We start from the raw sequence: 20,105 nt of genomic DNA, 5'->3' as shown, positions 1-20,105 counted from the left end.
TTCCCCAGCTGCTTCATCCCGCTCCCTTCTCCCCCTGCGCAGCGGCCGCAATCTCACTGATGCGCCTGCAGCCTCTCAGAGTTCCTGCTGGTCTAAACATTGAAAGAATCATTTCATTTTCTGTTCCTCACTTCTGATTATTTTCAGTGGTGTCTGTTTGTTGCATCCACCAGGTACAAAAACAAACTTGTTTTTATTCGACAATTTTTCTGTCTTGTCTCTATTATCTTCCTGCATCTCCTTTCAATCCTAAAGAAAAATTCCTGGCTTCATATTTTTTCAACTTATGAGTGACCTTTAAACTGCATCAACCACAAAAACAGCGGAGTGTGTGCCGGCCGCACCGGTAAGGTGAAGTCACCGGAGGACGAAACAGGTGATGCGCTCCGCTCCTCAGCAGCGAAACGCATCAGGCACGAATAAAAGACAGAAAGCATGAAAGGATATGAGCCGACATAAAAAATCATATGTTAACTTGGTTTGTGAGGTGGCGACACTGAGAATGTTACTGCGGCCGTGCTCAGGACACATCTGTCTGGAGCGCATCAACGATCAGAGCGTGCGCCTCTTAGCTCTAAATAGTCCCCAGAGACTCCACATAGATAATGTAATATAAGTAGAACCAGGATCGTTTCCAGGCTAAAAAATAGTCTACAGTCCATCTTCCCTAATGTGTTTGTGGCCCTGCGGATTTTTCTAACTCTACCAGTTACAAATTTTGAAGGGGAACGATCATTCTCACAAAGGGCAAGAATAAAAAATGAACTGAGAAACAACACAAACTCAACGGCGCCTCAATGCACTGTCACTGTTGGCAACTGAATCTCAGCTTGTCAGGAATCTGGACTTTGATGACATTGTAAATGAATTTACTAATAGAAAGGAGTTTTTCTGAAGGCAAGAGAGGAGACCAACAAGAGGAAACAAAAAGAGGAGGAAGGAGCCAGGAGTCAAGAGGAGGAAGGAGAAAGGAGACAAGACGAGGAAGGAGACAGGAGACAAGAGGAGGAAGGAGGGGGCTAAGCACTTTGTGCCTGGGGGGGGGGGGGGGGGGGGGTCCCTCATAGAGAGGGAGTGAAAAGCTCTAACATTGAAGAGATTCGGAGTAGAGCCGCTGGAATATGCAGACCTTGTCACTTCACGCTGCAGGGAGCAGACTGGGTTTTGTTTTCATCCCTGCTGCTGCACTGCATGTAGTACTGGAGTATTCCACCAGAGAACACTGTACAGAACTCAGACCAGACAGTGATGGGTTTGTAAGGTTCAAACAAAACAAACATGGCGTCGATAGAAGAGATCAGCTAACAGTTAATTTTGAGATCACAACAGAAAAAAGACAGCAGCGGTATCGTAGTAGCATGTCAGACCTCTAAACCAGGGATGGCGAGTGTGTCTTGCTCATTTTGTCACCCCCACCCCACCCCCCTTACTGGTTACTTGCCTACTGCAGGTTGTGAATGTGTCACGTAACTCACGTTCATCAGCTTATCATCTGCTTATTTAGACATTTAACACCTTAGACTCCCCGATTACAGGACTGAAAACACTTCTTATACAAAATACAGGACGCACCTTGATTGATTGTGTTTCTGTGGTCATATTGTTTTTAGTTTTCTGTTGTTTTTGTTTCTTTTGATTCATAATTAATAACCATTTTTTGACTGGCAGTAGTTACTTTTCTTAACTTACTTTTGCTATTTCAATTGTGACTTTATTTTCTACAACACAATGGTGCCAACAGTTGCTTCAGGATGGGTATGAGGATGTCCTCTGAGATGCCTGCAGTGGGAACCCTGACCCCCAGGATGTCCTGCAGGGTGAAAACCTTTACCAGAGTCGTGATTCTGTCTGTTCTTTTCTGAAAGCTAAAATAGCAACAAACACCCAGTTTTTTTTTATCAGATAATTTAATGGAAAAAATGAAGCTCATACATAAAATTATATGGACTGCATCCATTTTCATACCATGAATCAATCATTAAATACTGATGTATTACTATCTATTTACAAATATTTTATGTCAGTAAATAAAAGCTTTTGTTACATTAGAAGAAAGACGGCTCAAATACAGATTTCTAATTCCATGGTGTAGTTTTATCACTCCACTGTAATAAACCAGGCCCTGCGTTGCCTTTATTTCCTTTTTGCATTTTTCCAAACCGGTCTGACCCGTACTTCTAAAGGGGAGGAACAGAATTCTAAAGAGGAAAAACACACTGTAACATAGTATTCCATTTATTTTTTAGAGCAATATGGACTTTTGTCATTTACTTTAAAGTACGGAAGAGGATTAGGGGCCACAGAAACAAAAAACGTAAAGAAAGAGAATTCTGACTTTTTCTCAGAGCTCTGACTTTAATAATTGCTGAAAAAAGTCAAAATTCTAAGAAAAAAGGTCTGAATTCTCTGATTAAAGTCAGGATTCTGAGAAAAAAAGTTAGAATTCTAAAATTAAAGTCAGAATTCTAAAATTAAAGTCAGAATTCTAAAATTAAAGTCAGAATTCTAAAATTAAAGTCAGAATTCTGGGGAGAAACGTCAGAATTCTCTTTCTTTACTTTTTTTTTCCTGTAGCCCTAATCCCCCTCCGTATAATGTTGCGATGACAAGAAATTTGTATCCGAGCAGGATAAAATTGCTTGACTTTGTGTTTGATGTTCTTTATGTTTCCAAACCAGCTGAAACTGGTCACTCGAATGTCTTAAACAACGTTTAACCTGTCCATGTTCTCTAAGAAAATTGTGTCTTTGACAGATTTGAAGACGATCCGGATGTTTTCTGTGTCCGTGGCACAGGTGAAGTGTGGGTAAAGAGGTTTGTGATGATTCTTGTGGAGTTCCACAAACTTTTTCTGGATGAACTTTTTTGCAGCATCAGCATCACCTTTAGGCCCTGCGGGGATGAGTGCCAAGAAAACAAATGTGACACAAGCTGCATCAATTAGAACTTAAATTTACCTTGAAAGCACATCATGATAAAGATCAGAATGTGGAAACACACAAGAGCACCTGGTAGACAAATCGGTGTTGTTTTACACCAGTTTCATAAACATTCTCATGAGCAGAAAACAATCGGCTAATGAACTTAATCAAAACAGACAAACAAGACTGCTCTGAATTAAATTTACCCGTGAAGTCTGGAAAGTAGGTCTCCAAATGTGAGTGTTGGATTTTCTCCTCTAGCAGATCTTTTTTATTCAGAAAAAGGATGGTGGAGGACTCCTCAAACCACTGGGATGAGATGATGGTCAGGAAAAGGGCGAGGCTCTCAACCAGGCGATTCTAAAACAGAATTATAAAAACGGTTTTGGAAAATAGAAATGGGGATAAAATCTTGATTTGTGTTGTTGTAACAATGGTTCCTGGGATAATTAGTCATGTTTAGTACCAAATACAACTTGTTTAACTTGTTTTTCTGTTGCTTTAGTCAATATGTATTTGATCAAACACAAATTTCTGTTTTGTCTTGGGTTTCTTTTGTAGTTTCTGCAGGATCGTGCTACATTCTGGACCAGGAACACACCTTATTAATTCTCAATGTCAATAACCACAGAAAATGTATGTATGTAATTAGCTGTGTTTTGCAAAATGAAAAGTTCATAGGATAAACTTTTACACCCCCACTCCTCACGCCCACACACCCTGTCCTGCTCTAAAGCAATCAGAATTGATGTCAGCATGCCAAAAACAAGCTTCAGCGTCAATGCCCCATCCAAAATAACAACTAATTTGGTTATTTTTAATCCCAAATGACACAAAGACAGAATTGAAAGAGAAATAAGGAATAAGAACGGAAGAAAAGTGGTACAAAAAGATACAAAACAAAGGGTACAGGAATCCACTTGTAGACCTGCAGAAAGAGAGAGAGGAAGGAAGAGAAACACACAAAAATACAGCAGAACTTAGATAAAAACACGAGGATAAATAATAGTAACCAGTGTTGGGAACGTTTCGTTTTAAACTGAGTCCTCTGATCTCAGGCTCAGGGGGAGAGAGTTCCAGAGTCTGGGGGCCACAGCAGCAAATGATCTGTCACCTTTGGTCTTTAGCCTGGTACGCTGCACAACCAGTAGGCTTTGGTCACTGGACCTCAGGGACCTGCTGGGGGTGTAAGGACTGAGAAGAGCACCAGTGTAATCAACCACTACTAGAGGCCAAATTTGCAGCGTCTACTTTTTATCAGTTCTTTATCGACACAGACCTCATTAGGCTCCACACTGAACTTTGGATAAACTGACACTATACTTCAGAAATAAGGGGCGCTTTAAGATGCTTGTAATTTTGACTCCAGTGTAACTTGATGCAGTTTGTCAATCTTGTTAAAATAAATGATCATTCTTCAGGCTGAGGCCTTTCAAAGAGCTATAAACAGGTAAAAATAAATAAATAAATAAATAAATAAATAAAATAATAAAAAATAATCGTAACCTTTCTACAGAACAAAGGGTATCTGATCATTGCCACATTTAGGTAGGACCTACATCTTTTCCGGTTTCATACAGGATTTGGTCATATTCACTGAGGGCGGTCAAGAAGATGATGGAAGTGACATTTTCAAAACAGTGGATCCATTTCTTCCTCTCAGAGCGCTGTCCGCCCACGTCCACCATCCTGAAGACATGAATACAGAATTATGAAATATTTGTACACCTTGTGTTTTTTTTTTCCTTTTTTGTTATAAAAGTTAGGTAAGTGATTTGTCTTCCAACACATACTAATCAAGTCTGCTAATGCATACGCATCATAATGTCATTTATTTTAATGTCAAATTACTATTAGTTGGGTATTAATTTGTTCTCCTCCTGGACTTTTGAAAACCTTACAAAAATAATACTGTAATAATACAATGGGTTTGTTTCACAATTTTTTAGCATTACAGGATCCATCAAGACTCTTTCAAGCTCCATCTATTTCATTGAACTGAGAAACAATACCATATTCACTCTTTTTTTTCAACACATTTGCAGTGGTGTCTAGTATAAATCAATGCCCTGTGAGTCGATCTCTGTGTGTAAAAAGCTCTGGCGCTCCTGTTTCAGGAACTAAAATTGAGTCAGATGAGAGGGGAGCAGCAGAAGGTAGGATCTGGAGTTGTGCTTCCTGATATTCAGGCATCTAGCATCTGTTTGGCTAACAGAAATGTGAGTTTACCACTGACTCCATTTGCTTTGCAACATACATCCTTCCATCCATTTTCAGCCACTTATCCAGGGTTGGGTAGTGGGGGCATCAGCCTAAGCCGAGACGTTCAGACTTCCCTCTCCCCAGCTACTTGGGCCAGCTCTTCCGGGGGAATCCCAAGGCGTTCCCTGGCCAGCCAAGAGACATAGTCCCTTCAGCGTGTCCTGGGTCTTCCCTTGGGTCTCCTCCTGGAAAACCTCACCAGGGAGGCATCCAGAAGGCAGCCTAACCAGATGCCCGAGCCACCTCAACTGGCTCCTCTTGATGAGGAGGAGCAGCAGGTCTACTCCGGGCCCCTTCTGGATGACCGAGCTTCTCACCCTATCTTTAAGGGAGAGCCCAACCACGCTGCGGATAAAACTCATTTTGACCGCTTGTATCCACAATCTTGTTCTTTCGGTCACTACCCAAAGCTCATGACCATAGGTGAGGGTAGGAACGCAGATCGACCATTAAATCGAGAACTTTGCCTTCAGGCTCAGCTCTCTCTTCACCACGACAGATCAGTACAACACCTGCATCACTGCAGACACAGCACCAATCCACCTATCGACCTCACGCTCCATCTTTCCCTCACACGTGAACAAGACCCTGAGATACTTAAACTCCTCCACTTGAGGCAGGACCTCGTTCCTGACCTGGAGTAGGAATTCTACCCTTTACTAATTTAAAAGCTTTTGCTTTTAGATTTTTGCTTTGCAAGTTTGTTGCTTTGCAACATTGATGTTATATCCTAACACAAGCCTGAAGGAGTTCTGTCATGTGGTGAAGTTGCTAATCCTAATGGTTAGCTTCTACTAGCCGTGCTCTGCTCTCTCCTGGATGCTAAATCAATAACAACCTTCCCTTTCACAAGCAAAGATGGTTGAGTCCATGAATGCAAATTTTCTGTGACATAGATCTGACTTGCTTTGTTAATCTGAATGCTTCCAGCTGTATTTTGTATCCACAGCTAATGCAGGAAATGGGGTAGAAAACTATTTTCACATTTAGGCTGCATGGCCAGTTTAAAAATAACAAGTAACAAATGTTTTTTAAGTGAACTTGGCCTTTAAAGTTTTAGTTCTTAAAGTCTGGAAAACAAAAGCAGCATACCTGAAGATAACTTTTGACATATCAAACATGTACTCTATGATGCCCGTGGTGGAGACCCTGACCCTCAAGATGTCCTGCACAGTGGGAATGTATCCTGGATCTGTGATTCTGTCCATGTCACTTAAATAGCTGAAATATTAAAAACACACCAGGTTTAATTTCGGCACACAAATCCAGCTGGAAGCTTTTATAACAGCTGGCACTCACATCCACTTAAAATGTATTTGTTTGTGGTAATAAGACCAATGAAAGTGACTTACTATTTGGCAGAGTCTGACAACTGGAACTCCCTCCTGCGGTCGTAACACTTTTGCACACCGTGGTCATTCCAGACTTGCTTAATGGCATTCACCTGCCACGGCTCAATATTAGACACTGAATTCAATTCCACTTCACTAAGCTTCTGTGCTTGACTCTAAGACACACACAAGACGAAGAAAATATCGTTTCTATAGCGCCTCTCAAGATAAAAATCACGAGGCGCTTCACACACACACACACACACACGCACGCACACACACACACACACACACACACACACACACACACAATAAAGTTACCATATAGGTCATTTTACCAGAAAACTCAAGAACAAACCGTTTTTGTCACTAGCTCGTGGACAAAGATACTCAGCACAATTCAACAGGTTTTGTACCGTCTTTCGGTAATGGTCTTCTTTTCTTTGCATGGGACACAATGCTTCTTAACTCGAGTGATTGAAAAAGTATCTTGAGATATTGTTAGAGATTACTATTTGCTTCAAATTCACCATTAGCATTGTTAGCTTAACTTTAGCCTCTACCCTGCTTCACCAAAAATTAGAGTAAAATAAAAAGAGGCCGTGGCTTCTTAAGGTTACATGTATTAACTTCTGGGTCGCTCCTGTTGACTGGCTTTTGTTCTTTAAACAACTCCGGAGCTTTGTGTCTGTCGGTGTTGAATTACAAATGATTGCGCTGCTGCATTAGCTCACTGCAGATTCAGCAACCTCACAAACTCACTTATTGTAAACAGTTACAACGTCCCTTTGTCTAAAGGAGAAAAACTGACAACCCCCTAGCCGGGCTGAGAATGAAATTCATTTCAGTGTAATCTTCCTTTCAGCATGATTCAGACATTGCTTTAGTGGCATAGGTTGAAAATAAAATAAACACTAAATTGTACTATGTGTTGTTAATTTAAGTTGCAAAGGATCAACATTCAGCATGATTGGTTGCCTTGGGAAATATAAACTAAAAGTAGAATAAGATGGTCAGGTGATCTGTCATTTTTCTGCATTTTTGCGGGTCAGCCCATTATAAACTAATGTTGCAACATCCCATCAGAACACTTCTGGTTTTAAATCAGCCAGATGGATTATTGGGATTAGTAACCATGTCCAGGCCTACACATGTCTACTGCCGTCTGATGGAGGATCACATCTACAACAGGCAAGGGCAAATTTTCCTTTTAATTGCTATTTAATTAAATACTAAGATAAAAACTTCTATAATAAAGTTGCTGACAAATAGTTCTGTTTTTGATTGATTATTCAATATTTCAGGCTTTAAATGGATACTATGAAACCTTTTCATATTTTAAAGCATTTTCTTGAGCCAGTATGTGCTACAATGACCTTTTACAAGGTTAAAGAAATGTCACCCAGAATGCCACACTTGCAACTTCAGAGTTGCCATTTCTGGAGCTGCATTCTGCTTCCAGCATGTTTCCTGCATGTTTTAGATCATGAACACAGCTGATTTGTTTGATTTAGTGATGAACCACTCCTCTATAAACTAATAAGGCCTGAGGAGACATTTCAGCTGTTAGATTACTGTGTTAAAAAGACAAACTCCCAGGGAGGAGATAGGTTTCTTTTTCGGTTGATCCACAGTGAGTTAATAATGGACACTAGGGGGTGCTAAAAGCAAGCCAAATTGCCCAGTATCTCTTTAAAGGCTAAAAAGAATTTGACTTTCATAAAAGTGCGTAAAGTTTCTCACAATGTTCTGGTCATCAACATAGTCAAGCTCTAGAAGCTTCATGGCATCAATAAGGTCCTGGATTGCTTTGATGATATTCTGAAACACCACCCTGGTGAATCCTCGTCTGTCTTTTTCATTGTACCCTTGGCCATGGATGATCCTCATCTGTTTGATGAAGGTGCTCTTCCCGCTTTCTCCTGTCCCTGTAAAAAAATAAAAATTAAAAATTAAATGAGAAGAAAACAATTGATAAGTTGATAAAATATCACTGGTAAACAAATGTTAATTTATTGCAAAATTACACCAGTTTAAATATGCAACAGTTAAATTAGATTTTTGTAATAAAACAGATTTTCTGTCCGTGATAAGAGACAAAAACACAAGCATGCAACTGCTCAGGCTTAAGTCCAACATGAATCTTTTTCTGGGTTTAGTGAAGAAAACTGGATCAGCTGCAGACGTCATACAGAAATGCTTCAAATAGATGCAAAATCTGGTGGCTTATTACTGAGCTGCAACAAGTTAATAAAGTAAGTTCAAGTTTACTCTTAAAGCAAAGTGCAAACCAAAACTTTACCTTTATGCGTTGATGTGCCAGCAGTAAAGTATGATATAAAAACTAATACCTACATTTAACCATGTTCATAATGTTTATAAATATATTTTATATCATATTCTGTATTGGGTGGCAAGTAGAAAAAATACACTTTAAAATATTTTAGACTTAGAAGATGGGTTTCGATTAAGTTTTCCCTTTGCCTTTCAAGATATTCTTTTGAAAATCCATCTAATCTTTTATAGAGCAACATTTATATTTTAGAGATTTATTTGTTAATGTATTTTTCAAGTTGCCAGATATATGCCTGAATCAGTCTCGTTTACCTACAGTATATGCATTTTCCCACAAACACGTTTCATTTCTCAACTCTACTTTATTTATAAATCGCGCCTTACAGGCAAAAAGATGCCACCAAGGCGCTACACAGATCAAGTAAAAACATAAAACATTAAATCCAGAAAATAAAAACATTGTATCACAAGATACAGATCAAAATACAGTGAGTGCACAAATCGCTATAAGTAAAACAATAAAAACTAATTAGAAGGCTTAGGACCTGCCACAGCAAAGGCCCTATCACCACATGTTTTTAGGCGTGATCTTGGGACTGAGAGGAGCAAGAGGTTCTCCGAGCGGAGTGACCGTGCAGGGGTGTACGGTTGAAGCAGTGACACCAAGTAAGGAGGGCCCAGACCATTTCACGTTTTAAAAACCAGCAAAAGTATTTTAAAACGAATCCTTACACCAATGGGCAGCCAATGAAGCGCAGCCAGGACAGGAGTAATGTGGTCATACTTGCGCCTGCCCTCTAAAAATCTGGCAGCAGCATTCTGCACCATTTGCAACCTGGATATTGAGCCCTTGCTCACACCGAATAAAACAGTAGTCCAGTCGCACCGTGATAAAAGCATGGACTACCGTCTCAAGGTCATGTCGTGACAAGAAAGGTTTGATCTTTGCCAGCCGACGAAGGTGGAAAAGGGAGGAGATCACTCCATTGACATGGGTGTCAAAACTAAGATCCAGTTTAACACCAATATTAGTCACTGATGCAGTCAGCCGACCATTAACTGACCCACAGTCACTTAGGGAGGAATCACAATGTCTGCTTGGAGCAAACACGTTTCATTTATATGAGGACACGCAGCAACCCTCTGTACTTTTGTCTCATCGAGGAAGAATATTGTCAAGTTGACTCATCAGACCTGCAGCTGAGGGAGGAATGTTAAAGGATTCCTGAGTACATACCAACGAGCTGCCTTTCATTGAGCCAGATACATTTATTTACTGGGTTGTTGAATTAATCACTCCATCAAAGCCCTCAGCAACAGTTGACGAAAAACGAACATTAAAAATCATCAAAATCAATCAAAAGCAGCAAACATTTTGTTGCTGATTTCCTTATTAAAACACACTTTTACTAAGTAGATGTTAAAGAGTTCCCACCTAAAAGCAGAAGCTTCAACTCCTTCTTAAGGTTTTGTTTGTCACGGCGAAGTTGTCTCTCTATTTCTCTGTGGATCCTTTTCCTTTCCTGGTCCTCAGGAGACAATTTACAGCAGTTGTTCATGCTTGTCTGTGGCCGCTGTTCTCCAAGATGTGTCCCAGCCAACAGGGATGAGTTAAATTAATGCAAAAGTGATTTTCCCGTTCCACCCGGCAGGTACGTCCACATCCAGGAACAGGTGAGTTTTGGGTGAATCTCTACACCCGTTCTTCCTCGTGGGATCTAGTTTGGGTGCATTCCACATCGTTATTGTAAAGGAGGCGGGATCAAACTGCAACACTATGACATGACTAACTGCTTTCAGGACCAAACCCTCATGAACATCTGATTGTTTTTTCCACCCTAAATAAACCTAACATGTTTGTGATCAGAGGTATAAATGATGGCAGATTTTAATTTCAGTGTTAAACAGTTGTCAATCCTCACTTTGGAATGCACATAACTTCTAAATTTCACATTTCTATTGTTTTTCCTAATTTCAACCCTGCAGGATGGGATGTTCTTATGTTACTTCAAGTGGCTGTGATGAAAAAACAGGAGGCAGTAAAAGCACTGTTATTGAGTATAAAAGTTATAGGCATCTGCTCTTTGAAACAGTTGTGTAACACAGAAGGAAACCCATTTGACAGCCAAGTATAAGATAAACATAAAATTTTATTGCTTATTTATTTCTTGAACATTGGAAAATTTGCACTTGGCCATAACCCCATCCATCGGTCCATCATTCCCTTGGGATTTTATTTCCTGTGTTCTCCTGTTCTGTATGGGAGAAGGCAGCAGCTTGTTGGAGGCAGCAATGGTGGAGTACATCCTGGACACCGGGTTGCCATTCATCAGACATCCAACACAAGACACAAGACAGACCACCATGCTCCAGCATACGTTCTCAATTTAGAATCACTAAATAAACTGTGTAGTTTGAGACAGCAAGAGGTAGTACCTGGGACAAACCTTCACACAGTTTGGACATGAAACCCCCATACAGAAAGGCCTTAACTGAGCCAGGAACGATCTAGTTGCAAGAGCCAGTGCTAACTACCACCATCAGAGTCCAGGGTGAGCAGTGAACAACCCTGAAGTGACCTGCATGTGCAGAAAAAGATGGTCCAGACAATAATGGACTCTACACACATCAGCATGTCTGTCAAGCCATTAACAGATGAGACTGTGATCAGCTAACCAGGCCAAGGCATTACGTAACATCTGCAAAGCGTAGTACGCAGCAACTAGCCACCATTGTAGTCGATGGATGTGCTTCCATTGGCTACAAAGCAGCACATTTTAGATGCTTCCCAAAAGCGCAGTTTCACCTCAGCTGTGCTAAATGTAGGTTTTGAGTCTATATTTTATGAGCTCCACTTTCAGAATGACCAAGTGAACAAACAGTTAACTTAACTGATCATGTCTATCCAGAACACTCAAGACTGCAGCGTCACGAAAAATAACCAGAATTTAGATTGTAAATCATTTCAACAAGAAGAAAAAGGGACATGCAAGAAAGAGTGAGGTGGATTTGCTCTTTTTAGCATTTATTAGTGCAGGTGATACCCCTAAACAATTCTCAATAAAGGTAAGAGTAAACTATTTTTCCCTGTTAGATATTTAATATTTTTCCTCTTAATACAGACATTAATGCAAATACAAATAATAATAAATCCACAGCTGATACACTGTTCAGGTAAGCAATGTTCAATGGGATAGTTTCCAATAAGTCATTCGCATATAAATTCTTAAAGGCCAAGTTCACTGAGAAACATGTGTTTACTTGATATTTTTAAAATATATGATCAGTCACTTTGAGTTTCACGTGCAGGCTGAACATGAAAATGAACTTCTACCCATATTTCCTGCATTAGCCACCAATAGAAAATAGATGGAAAAATGCTTAGATTACAAAAGCCTGAGACAATTGCAGTACGTCTACCACTAGGGGGCAGGATAGGATCAAAGAAGTAGACGAGAGAGAGAGAGAGAGAGAGAGAGAGAGAGAGAGAGAGAGAGAGAGAGAGAGAGAGAGAGAGAGAGAGAGAGAGAGAGAGAGAGAGAGAGAGAGAGAGAGAGAGAGAGAGAGAGAGAGAGAGACAAGTGCCCAATCTCAATTCTCGCACTTCCACACTTGCGCCCTTCAATTGCACGATCCCGACCGGGGGTGCGAGTGCGTAGAGTGTCCCGATTCTCAAGTGTGGAAGTTGTTTACGCCCCTCTTGCACCCTCGATTCACCCTTCACCCAGGTCTGCATTGATGCGGATTTGGGTGAAGTGTATTACAATCCATTGCTGCGGGAGAAAAGGCTCAAGTTCCCTTTCTGAACATATGTATTTTCTAGTGAAAGTAGTTCATTTTAGGACAATTAGTTGATGCTCTAAAACCTTTAGACAAAGTAGAAACTTATGTAAAATAATTTCAAATAATTGTTTGAAAGTTAAGTTTTTTTTTTGTTTCACAGCGACCAGCATCTCGGCACGCATCGCGATGGATGACACAATGCTCCCTGTCTCAATTCAGCAATTATTTGCACACTTGTGTAGCACACACTCGAAGCCTTACTGTGCACTTTCTCCAAGTACACTTTGCTGAAGATGGCAGGGCGCAGTGAAAGTATTGAGATTGGGCCATAAGCATGGATGTCTGACTGCTAAATGTGATGCAGGTTAAATAATGGTTGGAAAAGGAATTCTGCCAATTCCTACCACTTCCTGGTGCAACGGCCGGACATAACAAATTGCACGTCATAATGTCAAGTTAGCATTCATGGCCTCACTCATCTTGGCTCGTGACGGGGAATGCTGTTGTTGATTTAGCATCAAGGGGAGAGCAGAGAGCGTCCCAGCTAGTAGAAGCTAACCACTAGCATTAGCACTTCTACAACATGACAGAACCCCTCCAGGCTTGTGTTATTTGTGGAGATAAAACACCAACATTGGAAAGAAAACAAAAACAGTGGTAGTTTGTTTGCTGTTAGCCAATCAGAGGCAAAATGTCTAATCATCAGGAAATTAGACTTCAAAACCAACCATCTGCTGCTCCTTGAAGCTCCAGCTCACTTCTAGTTCCTGAAACAGGAGCACCAGAGCTTTTATTTTACCTCAGCAATCGTCTCACAAAGAATGTATTTACCCTAGAGACCACTGCAAATGTGTTGAAAAAATTAGTGAACTTGGTCTTTAAAAGCAAACAGTCCTTGAAAGAAATGAATCTACAGGTTTGTGACCGTTCCTTTAAAATCCACTAAAACCATACTGGTGATGTCCACACAAGTAACTGGATCGAGTGAAACTCAGTGGCAAAAGTGATCACACATGCTAAAATAAATGCATGAAATGTTTTACATGAAGTGTTCCATTTGTGTCGATTATGACAAGTTCTCCTTCAGTCAGGACACAAAGAAAGCAATCCAAACGGGTTTCTGACTCAAAAGGAAAACCGAACAAGTTGGCTTAATGATGTGAGATGTTGCGGTGTGTGTAGTCCACGCTCAACCCCACAGTTACTCTGAAGGAGAAGATCTAGCCCATCTCGAGTTCTCCGAGGCATTTGAGGCCACTTCACTACTCTCCCCTCCAATTAATCAGCCAGTGTTCATTCACGCTGCTCAAAAAACGTCCACAAAGAGCTCCATGAATTTCAGAACGCCAGCTATATCAGTCTCCTCCAAGAGGCAGCACTTTAATTGGCAGGTCACACTTCATAATAATAGCTGGAGACATCCATTTACGGATTCTTAACAAGAAAATTTGAAATGCATCAGTAGTACAGTCATTTGATGGCAAGCTCTGAAGCTTCTCAATTTCCTGTTTTGGATTATAGAGCAGAGCAGCGGCGGCGCAGGGTCCGCCCGACCGCCAGCTGCAAGCAGACGATTAAATTACAGAAGGCAACATCGGAGTTTAAACCAAGTTTTGTTCTTCCAGGTTGATCTGCAAGATGTGGTGCTTCACCGCGCAGAAGACAAATCGAATGTTGTCCGTGTCCGTGGCGCACGTGAAGTGGGAGTAGATGAGTTTGTCCTCATATGGGTTCAGGCTGAAAAACATGTCCAGGATGAATTTTTTTCCTGCTTGGACATCCCGCTGGGGACCTGGAAGAAGACAGCAGAGATCAAACCTGCATGTCCTGCAGTGTTTCCAGTAGTTCGGTAAAACGTCAGAGTTTGAGTGACTTTGACTCAATCTGAATAAACGAGCCGCACAAATAGGATCAAGCTCTTCTCCTGAGGCATTCATTCATACTGTTGTCCCTTACCATCGTACTCAGGAAAGTAGTCTACCAAATGCGAGTGCATGATTTTTTCCTCCAACAGATCCATCTTGTTGAGGAACAAGATGATTGAGGACTTTTCAAACCACTTGTAGGTTATGATCGTCTTGAACAAAGCCATGCTTTCCTCCATTCGATTCTTTGGAAAACACACAAACAAAAGCAGAAATGTCAAATAAGACACTGAAAGCAGTAATTTAGCAGTCGCTGTGAGAATGAATTCAAATGGCTTTCATGTCTTCAAGGGACCAAGCCTTCCTGAGAAGAGCAGGGTGACTAAAGAGCTCCCCCTGCAGGTGTACCGTGTGCACTGCCAAAAAGGAAGATAGAGATGAGTCTTTTAAGGGGGGGGGGGGGGGGGGGGGGACGAGAGAGAGAGAGAGAGAGAGAGAGAGAGAGAGAGAGAGAGAGAGAGAGAGACAGAGAGAGAGAGGGAGACATCGAGCTGAGGCTGGATTCTGCAGAAATCTGGGTCATCATTTCCACCTAATGCGTTTGGCTTTGAACAAAAGAAACAATCTCTCTTTGTGCCCCTTGCTGGGATATTTTTTTATCACCCCAAAGCGAGCCTCTTTCTCATCCCATGCATGGAAATAATAAGATGCTGTAGAAAAGGAATAGATCAGTTTATTTTGTGGGCAGCGGCCTGCTTCTCACCTCATTGCTGGACTCAGCGAGGACCTGATCATACTCGCTGAGCGCCACCAAGAACATGATGGACGTGACTTTTTCAAAACAGTGGATCCACTTCCTCCTCTCAGATCGCTGGCCGCCCACGTCCACCATCCTGAGGCCAAAGATATGATTTGAAAAGGAGAACACCATAAACCCCACTTTAGGATCATTTTAAGACAAAATAGGTGTTTAGGAAAAAGGGAGGAATTTTTTGGGAAAAAGGTTGAAGAGAAGGGAAAATAAAAGTATTTTCCTGCAGGAAGATTCAGAATTGAGTGAAACTACTCAGGAGTGTCTCAGTGACTGCTATGAAAAGAGTTGGAAAAGTAGTTGGATTTTTTTTTATTATCTCCCAGAGCTTCAAAGCTTCATTTAATCTTTAAATGAAAATCTCTTTGCCACAGAAGTCAGTGAAACATTCTCTCTGTTATAATTATGTTAAACTGTGAAAATGCGTTTTGTACAGTCGCTGGCTGTATTCGGGTATTTTATAGTCAGATTAATTAGGAATAACGTCAAATCTGTTCCTAATATCACATATTTACACTTAACTTATTTTAAAAAGTTTTAATTTCTCAATCTCAGATATGACAAAATTGATTATATTTGTAAAAACATGGCACTGACTGGGGATGGGGATTTTATTACTGACTTGTTGCAAGTTCCTCTTTGAATGACTTCAATTTGTAGAAATAATGTTTAGTTCTGATTGGATTGATGAGCTAAAGGCTAGCCTGAGCAGGGCTAATGCTGAAATAGACAGTTGATGTCCTTAAGGCTCAACATTCAAAGGATTTTTAGCAGTTGGTGGAAATTTTACATCAAAAACTCTTTACTTGCCATCGATTTCACATCAAATAATTACTTGCATAGAATTCTACAAATATTTGTGCAACGGGCTGTGTTACAGCAGCATTTAGCTAAAGCACTTCCTACAGGAACACCATCAAATTCTGAGGTTTCTGCATTTTAAATATAATAATAATAATAATAATAATAATAATAATAATAATAATAATAATAATAATAATAATAATAACAATGTTTTGTAAAACTAATGTTTTCTAAAACAAAACTATTATATGAACTAGTCGTTTTTTTTTTCTTTTTTTGTGCATCGACCGTTTCTTTTCTCAGAGAACTGATAACAGGCCTAATGAAAGTTCCGCAACTGGCAGCAAATTATAATTTTTGAAGTAGCTCAATGAAAATCGAAGACATCCATGTCTTCATTTCCATTCACAATAGGACACTTGACTTGAGAAAAAGCTAGCACTTTGTCCCTGAACGCCATTAATGCAAGATCAAATGTCGGACAAAGCAAGGGCTTCTTTCCAACAACAGCAACACAAAAAGGACAGCGGTTAAGTCTTTTCACTCATCAAGGTGGATTGGGACTATAAGATTACACATTAAATTAATCTAGGGCTGGACGATAAAGACAAAAAGTATATCGATAAAAAATAAATTTATATTGATCGACATCAATAATTATAGAAAAATATTTTAAAAATTTGTAGAAAATGTATTTTACGTGCAGCCCTGGCCATTTTATTTTTGGTATTTTATTTTTTCTCCGTCTCTTCTCGCTGCGACATCTTACAGCCTCATGCTCTGTTTTGGTTTGAGAGAGGAGGGCCTGGTGACGTAGAGTGCCCGAGTCTGTGGTTTTGATTGTTAGGAGGAAGTAGTGAGTCTAGTGTGCTGCTACCTGGTAGGTTATAATGAAAAAAGGAAACTTTTTTATCAAAGTTTTGTCAACCCATTTTTTTTCTATCGATAGATATATTGAACTACTGAATTATCGTCCAGCCCTAGATGAATAACGTAAAAAAACACAATGTTGAGAAGGAATCCATTAAATCAAGATATATTTGATATATTTGATATTGATATTTGTGTCGAATGTATTGATAAGATAAAGGCTAGTCAGGGTCACAATTGCTCCTAGCTAACAACAAATTCAGTGTTTTTTAAATTTCATGTTACTGTTCAGATTTAATACCTTCATTTTTATCTGTTAGAACTTTGTAGGAAGACACTAAACAAGCCCCCTTTAGTTTTATTGTTCTACGGTCCATCTGTAGCATGCGTGTGTGTAATAATGTTATATGCACTGTAGTGTGAAGCATTTTGGAGTCTTCTGACTCTGAAAGGCGTCACAAGTGTGGGTCATTTATCATTTTTTAATTTAGTCTCCAAAATCTAAACAACAAAAACCACATATTTACTACCCACAGTAAAAACAGTGAAAATGCTCACCTGAACACCGCTTTCTCCAGGTCAAATGGGTACTCTAGTATACCCGTTGTGGGCACTCGTACCCTCAGGACGTCTTGTTGGCTTGGCAAATAAGCACTATCAGCAATTCGGGCCAAATCATCTAGATAGCTACGGGGAAAAAAATCTCAGGATTAAATCTCAACTGTTTTTTTTTTCTTCTAAGATGTTTATGAACAACCTTAAACAGAATAATTACAGAGCTTTGTTTTTATGAGTGCATTTAAGAGACGGCTGGTAGGTTCCTGTAAACTATTTGACAGTGTTGGAAGAGTTATTGGTCTGTTTAAACTCACTATTTGGCTGAGTCTGAGAGCTGGTATTCCCTCCTCCGACTGTGACATTCCTGAATCCCTGGGTCGCTCCACAGGCTCTTCAAGGCATCCTCATATGGCTTTGTTAATGTTGTCACTCTTTCCACATCAACCCTGCTGACCACAGCGGCGTTTGCCTAAACCCCAGACAGACACACTGAAATTTATGTTTGTTACATTCAACAAAAGTGTCCAAGAAGGTTTTGGGCTAAAGGATGGTAAGACCCTCCAGGAAGCTAATGGCTATAGTCCAAACACACACAATGCTATAAATTAGGATTAGCTTTTAGCTCTTCAGTTCTGTAGAACATAATCTCTGAATCTCTGAACAGAGGCTGCTCAGGAAGCTATTTACAGCAGATAAAACAGTAGCCACCAACACAAATACACATTTCACAATGACTGGAATTTTCTCCATTCCACTTGATTCCATCAAACTGGATACCACAGCTCCTTAACAAGTACACACATGCTGTACTACAAAAGTTGCAAAAATTCCCTTCAACCCCTATTGTCTGCATTAGCCACAGACAGTGGCACCCCCAAAGGGGGTGTGGCCACCCCATTGGACACAGAGGAGACCAAAGTTCTTTAATGAATCATATTAATGTTCACACAAACTATAAAATCATATTATTTAATCAGACCTAAATGTAAAACCCAATGAAAAATATACAAGTAATGAGTAAATAATCAGGTTTTTAAAAATGTACGTATGTCTCTCCTGCTCAACTTTTTCAAAAAAAGTTTAAATCTATAGTTTTTCTGGAGGTTTTTGTGAAAACAACAAAAGATGAATTAAAGTGTTCTAAAATATACAAATATATTTTAAAATTGCATTACAAATAACTGTTTCAATTGTCTTTTTATGAAAACTTTGTTCTTAAATTTTGAGGTAGATGTGTTGGATGCATATGTTTTTTTTTAATGAAAAAGAATAAAGCAGCATGCAAAGTATCGCCACAGGCTAAACTCTCCCAGACTTACCATGAGGACAAATCTGGTGTGCCAATCCCAATAAATTTGGCTGTAGCACACCCAACTGGCAACCTCTATGAACATTTTCTGGGGGCTCCTTTGTTTGCGACAGCTAAGGCTGGGTTGGTTTTTGCAGCCAGGAGAGAGCAGAGCACGTCTCGGCTAGTGGAAGCTAACCATTAGCATTTGAAACTCCACAACATGTTCAGGTTTGTGCTATTTGTGGAAACTTTGGATTTCTTTACCCAAGAACATATCCTTCTTTAAATATTATTTTGTTAACGAAGGCAGCGAAAGAGTTGCATTGCTGTTAGCCAATCAGAGGTGAGAGATCTGCATATCATGATTATTAATGAGTGCATTTCAAAATTCTACCATTGTTCACCCCCCACTCCTCTGTCACCATTCTACCCCCTGAAACAGGAGAGCGAGAAATTATGGACGAAGGTATTTATTTATACTAGAGACCGCAGCAAATAACGAGTGAGCGCTTTAAAGGGAGACTAGGCAATTTTGGCTTGTTTTTAGCATCCCCTAGTGTCCATTTAATAGAACCGATAGCAAAACTATGTCTCCTAGTTGTGCATTCATCTTTTTAGCACCTTAATGTAATAGCTGAAATGTCTCCTCAGCCTTCCTTCGTGTCTGCAGGAGTGATTCACTAAATGAAACAAATCAACTGCGTTCATGCAGGAAACGTGCTGGAATCAGACTGCAGCGCCCAACAGACCGGCGGAAACTTTAAAGAGCAAGTCACCCTCAACTCTACTTTTTTTGGTGCTAAACTATATAAATGAGTGTCTAATCATGCTGTAGACACCTGTAGTCAATAATTTGGCACTTTAGTGCGTTTTAGTTCAAATTTAAATATTTTTTCTAAAACTGTCAATGTTGTGCTGTCATCAGGTAAAAACTCTGCACTACATTTGAATTTAAATCTGCCACCGCTATTGGCTAAGAGGTACACAATGACATTAGCTAGTACATTATGACGTCACAATGCTGTTGTGAGCTTGTCTGTGTGTATTTGTTAGTGGCTCCGCCCTCTCGGTCTGCCAGGCAACGACATTTGTAGCATTTTTCAAACATGAAGTGGGAGTAGAGCAAGTTTCTCGTAGGAGGTGACATGCTCTTTAAAGTTGCAAGTGGAATATTCTGGCTAGTGGGACGACAGGGGCTGGGTGGCTTTTCATTAACTTTGTAAAGGTCATTTTAGCACACTGGCTCAAGAAAAATGTTTTAAAATATTTTAAAACTTGCATAGTGTCTCTTTAACTTTACGTTAAATACGTTTA

General features: G+C 40.0%; 3 protein-coding genes across 3 annotated transcripts in view; all 3 read right to left on the bottom strand.

The window, feature by feature from the left end:
- The window catches only part of LOC107373312 (homeodomain-interacting protein kinase 4-like), a 745,746-nt gene that overhangs the window by 330,234 nt on the left and 395,407 nt on the right, over window positions 1-20,105 (bottom strand). The window lies entirely within an intron of this gene.
- On the bottom strand, window positions 1,908-10,733 carry LOC107374740 (guanine nucleotide-binding protein subunit alpha-14). The gene is made up of 7 exons (XM_015942968.3): window positions 10,245-10,733; window positions 8,258-8,442; window positions 6,536-6,690; window positions 6,276-6,404; window positions 4,481-4,610; window positions 3,128-3,281; window positions 1,908-2,892 (listed from the first exon to the last, which is right to left on the bottom strand). Exons 1-7 carry the CDS (start codon window positions 10,366-10,368, stop codon window positions 2,702-2,704), a joined length of 1,068 nt encoding a protein of 355 aa, XP_015798454.3. The 5' UTR covers window positions 10,369-10,733; the 3' UTR covers window positions 1,908-2,701.
- Window positions 12,378-20,105, bottom strand: part of LOC107374739 (guanine nucleotide-binding protein G(q) subunit alpha) — a 22,914-nt gene continuing 15,186 nt past the window's right edge. Inside the window, exons 4-8 of the mRNA XM_015942966.3 lie at window positions 17,815-17,969; window positions 17,501-17,629; window positions 15,221-15,350; window positions 14,549-14,702; window positions 12,378-14,384 (exon numbers count right to left, since the gene is read on the bottom strand). Of these exons, the coding sequence (XP_015798452.3) occupies window positions 14,194-14,384; window positions 14,549-14,702; window positions 15,221-15,350; window positions 17,501-17,629; window positions 17,815-17,969 (759 nt within the window). The 3' untranslated portion in view covers window positions 12,378-14,193. The remainder of the gene's footprint in view (window positions 14,385-14,548; window positions 14,703-15,220; window positions 15,351-17,500; window positions 17,630-17,814; window positions 17,970-20,105) is intronic.

The sequence above is a fragment of the Nothobranchius furzeri genome, chromosome 6, assembly GCF_043380555.1.
Source record: "Nothobranchius furzeri strain GRZ-AD chromosome 6, NfurGRZ-RIMD1, whole genome shotgun sequence".
In the NCBI taxonomy this organism is placed as follows: Eukaryota; Metazoa; Chordata; class Actinopteri; order Cyprinodontiformes; family Nothobranchiidae; genus Nothobranchius; species Nothobranchius furzeri.
Note: the sequence above shows the minus strand (reverse complement) of the source record. Positions and strands in the feature narration are given on the sequence as shown.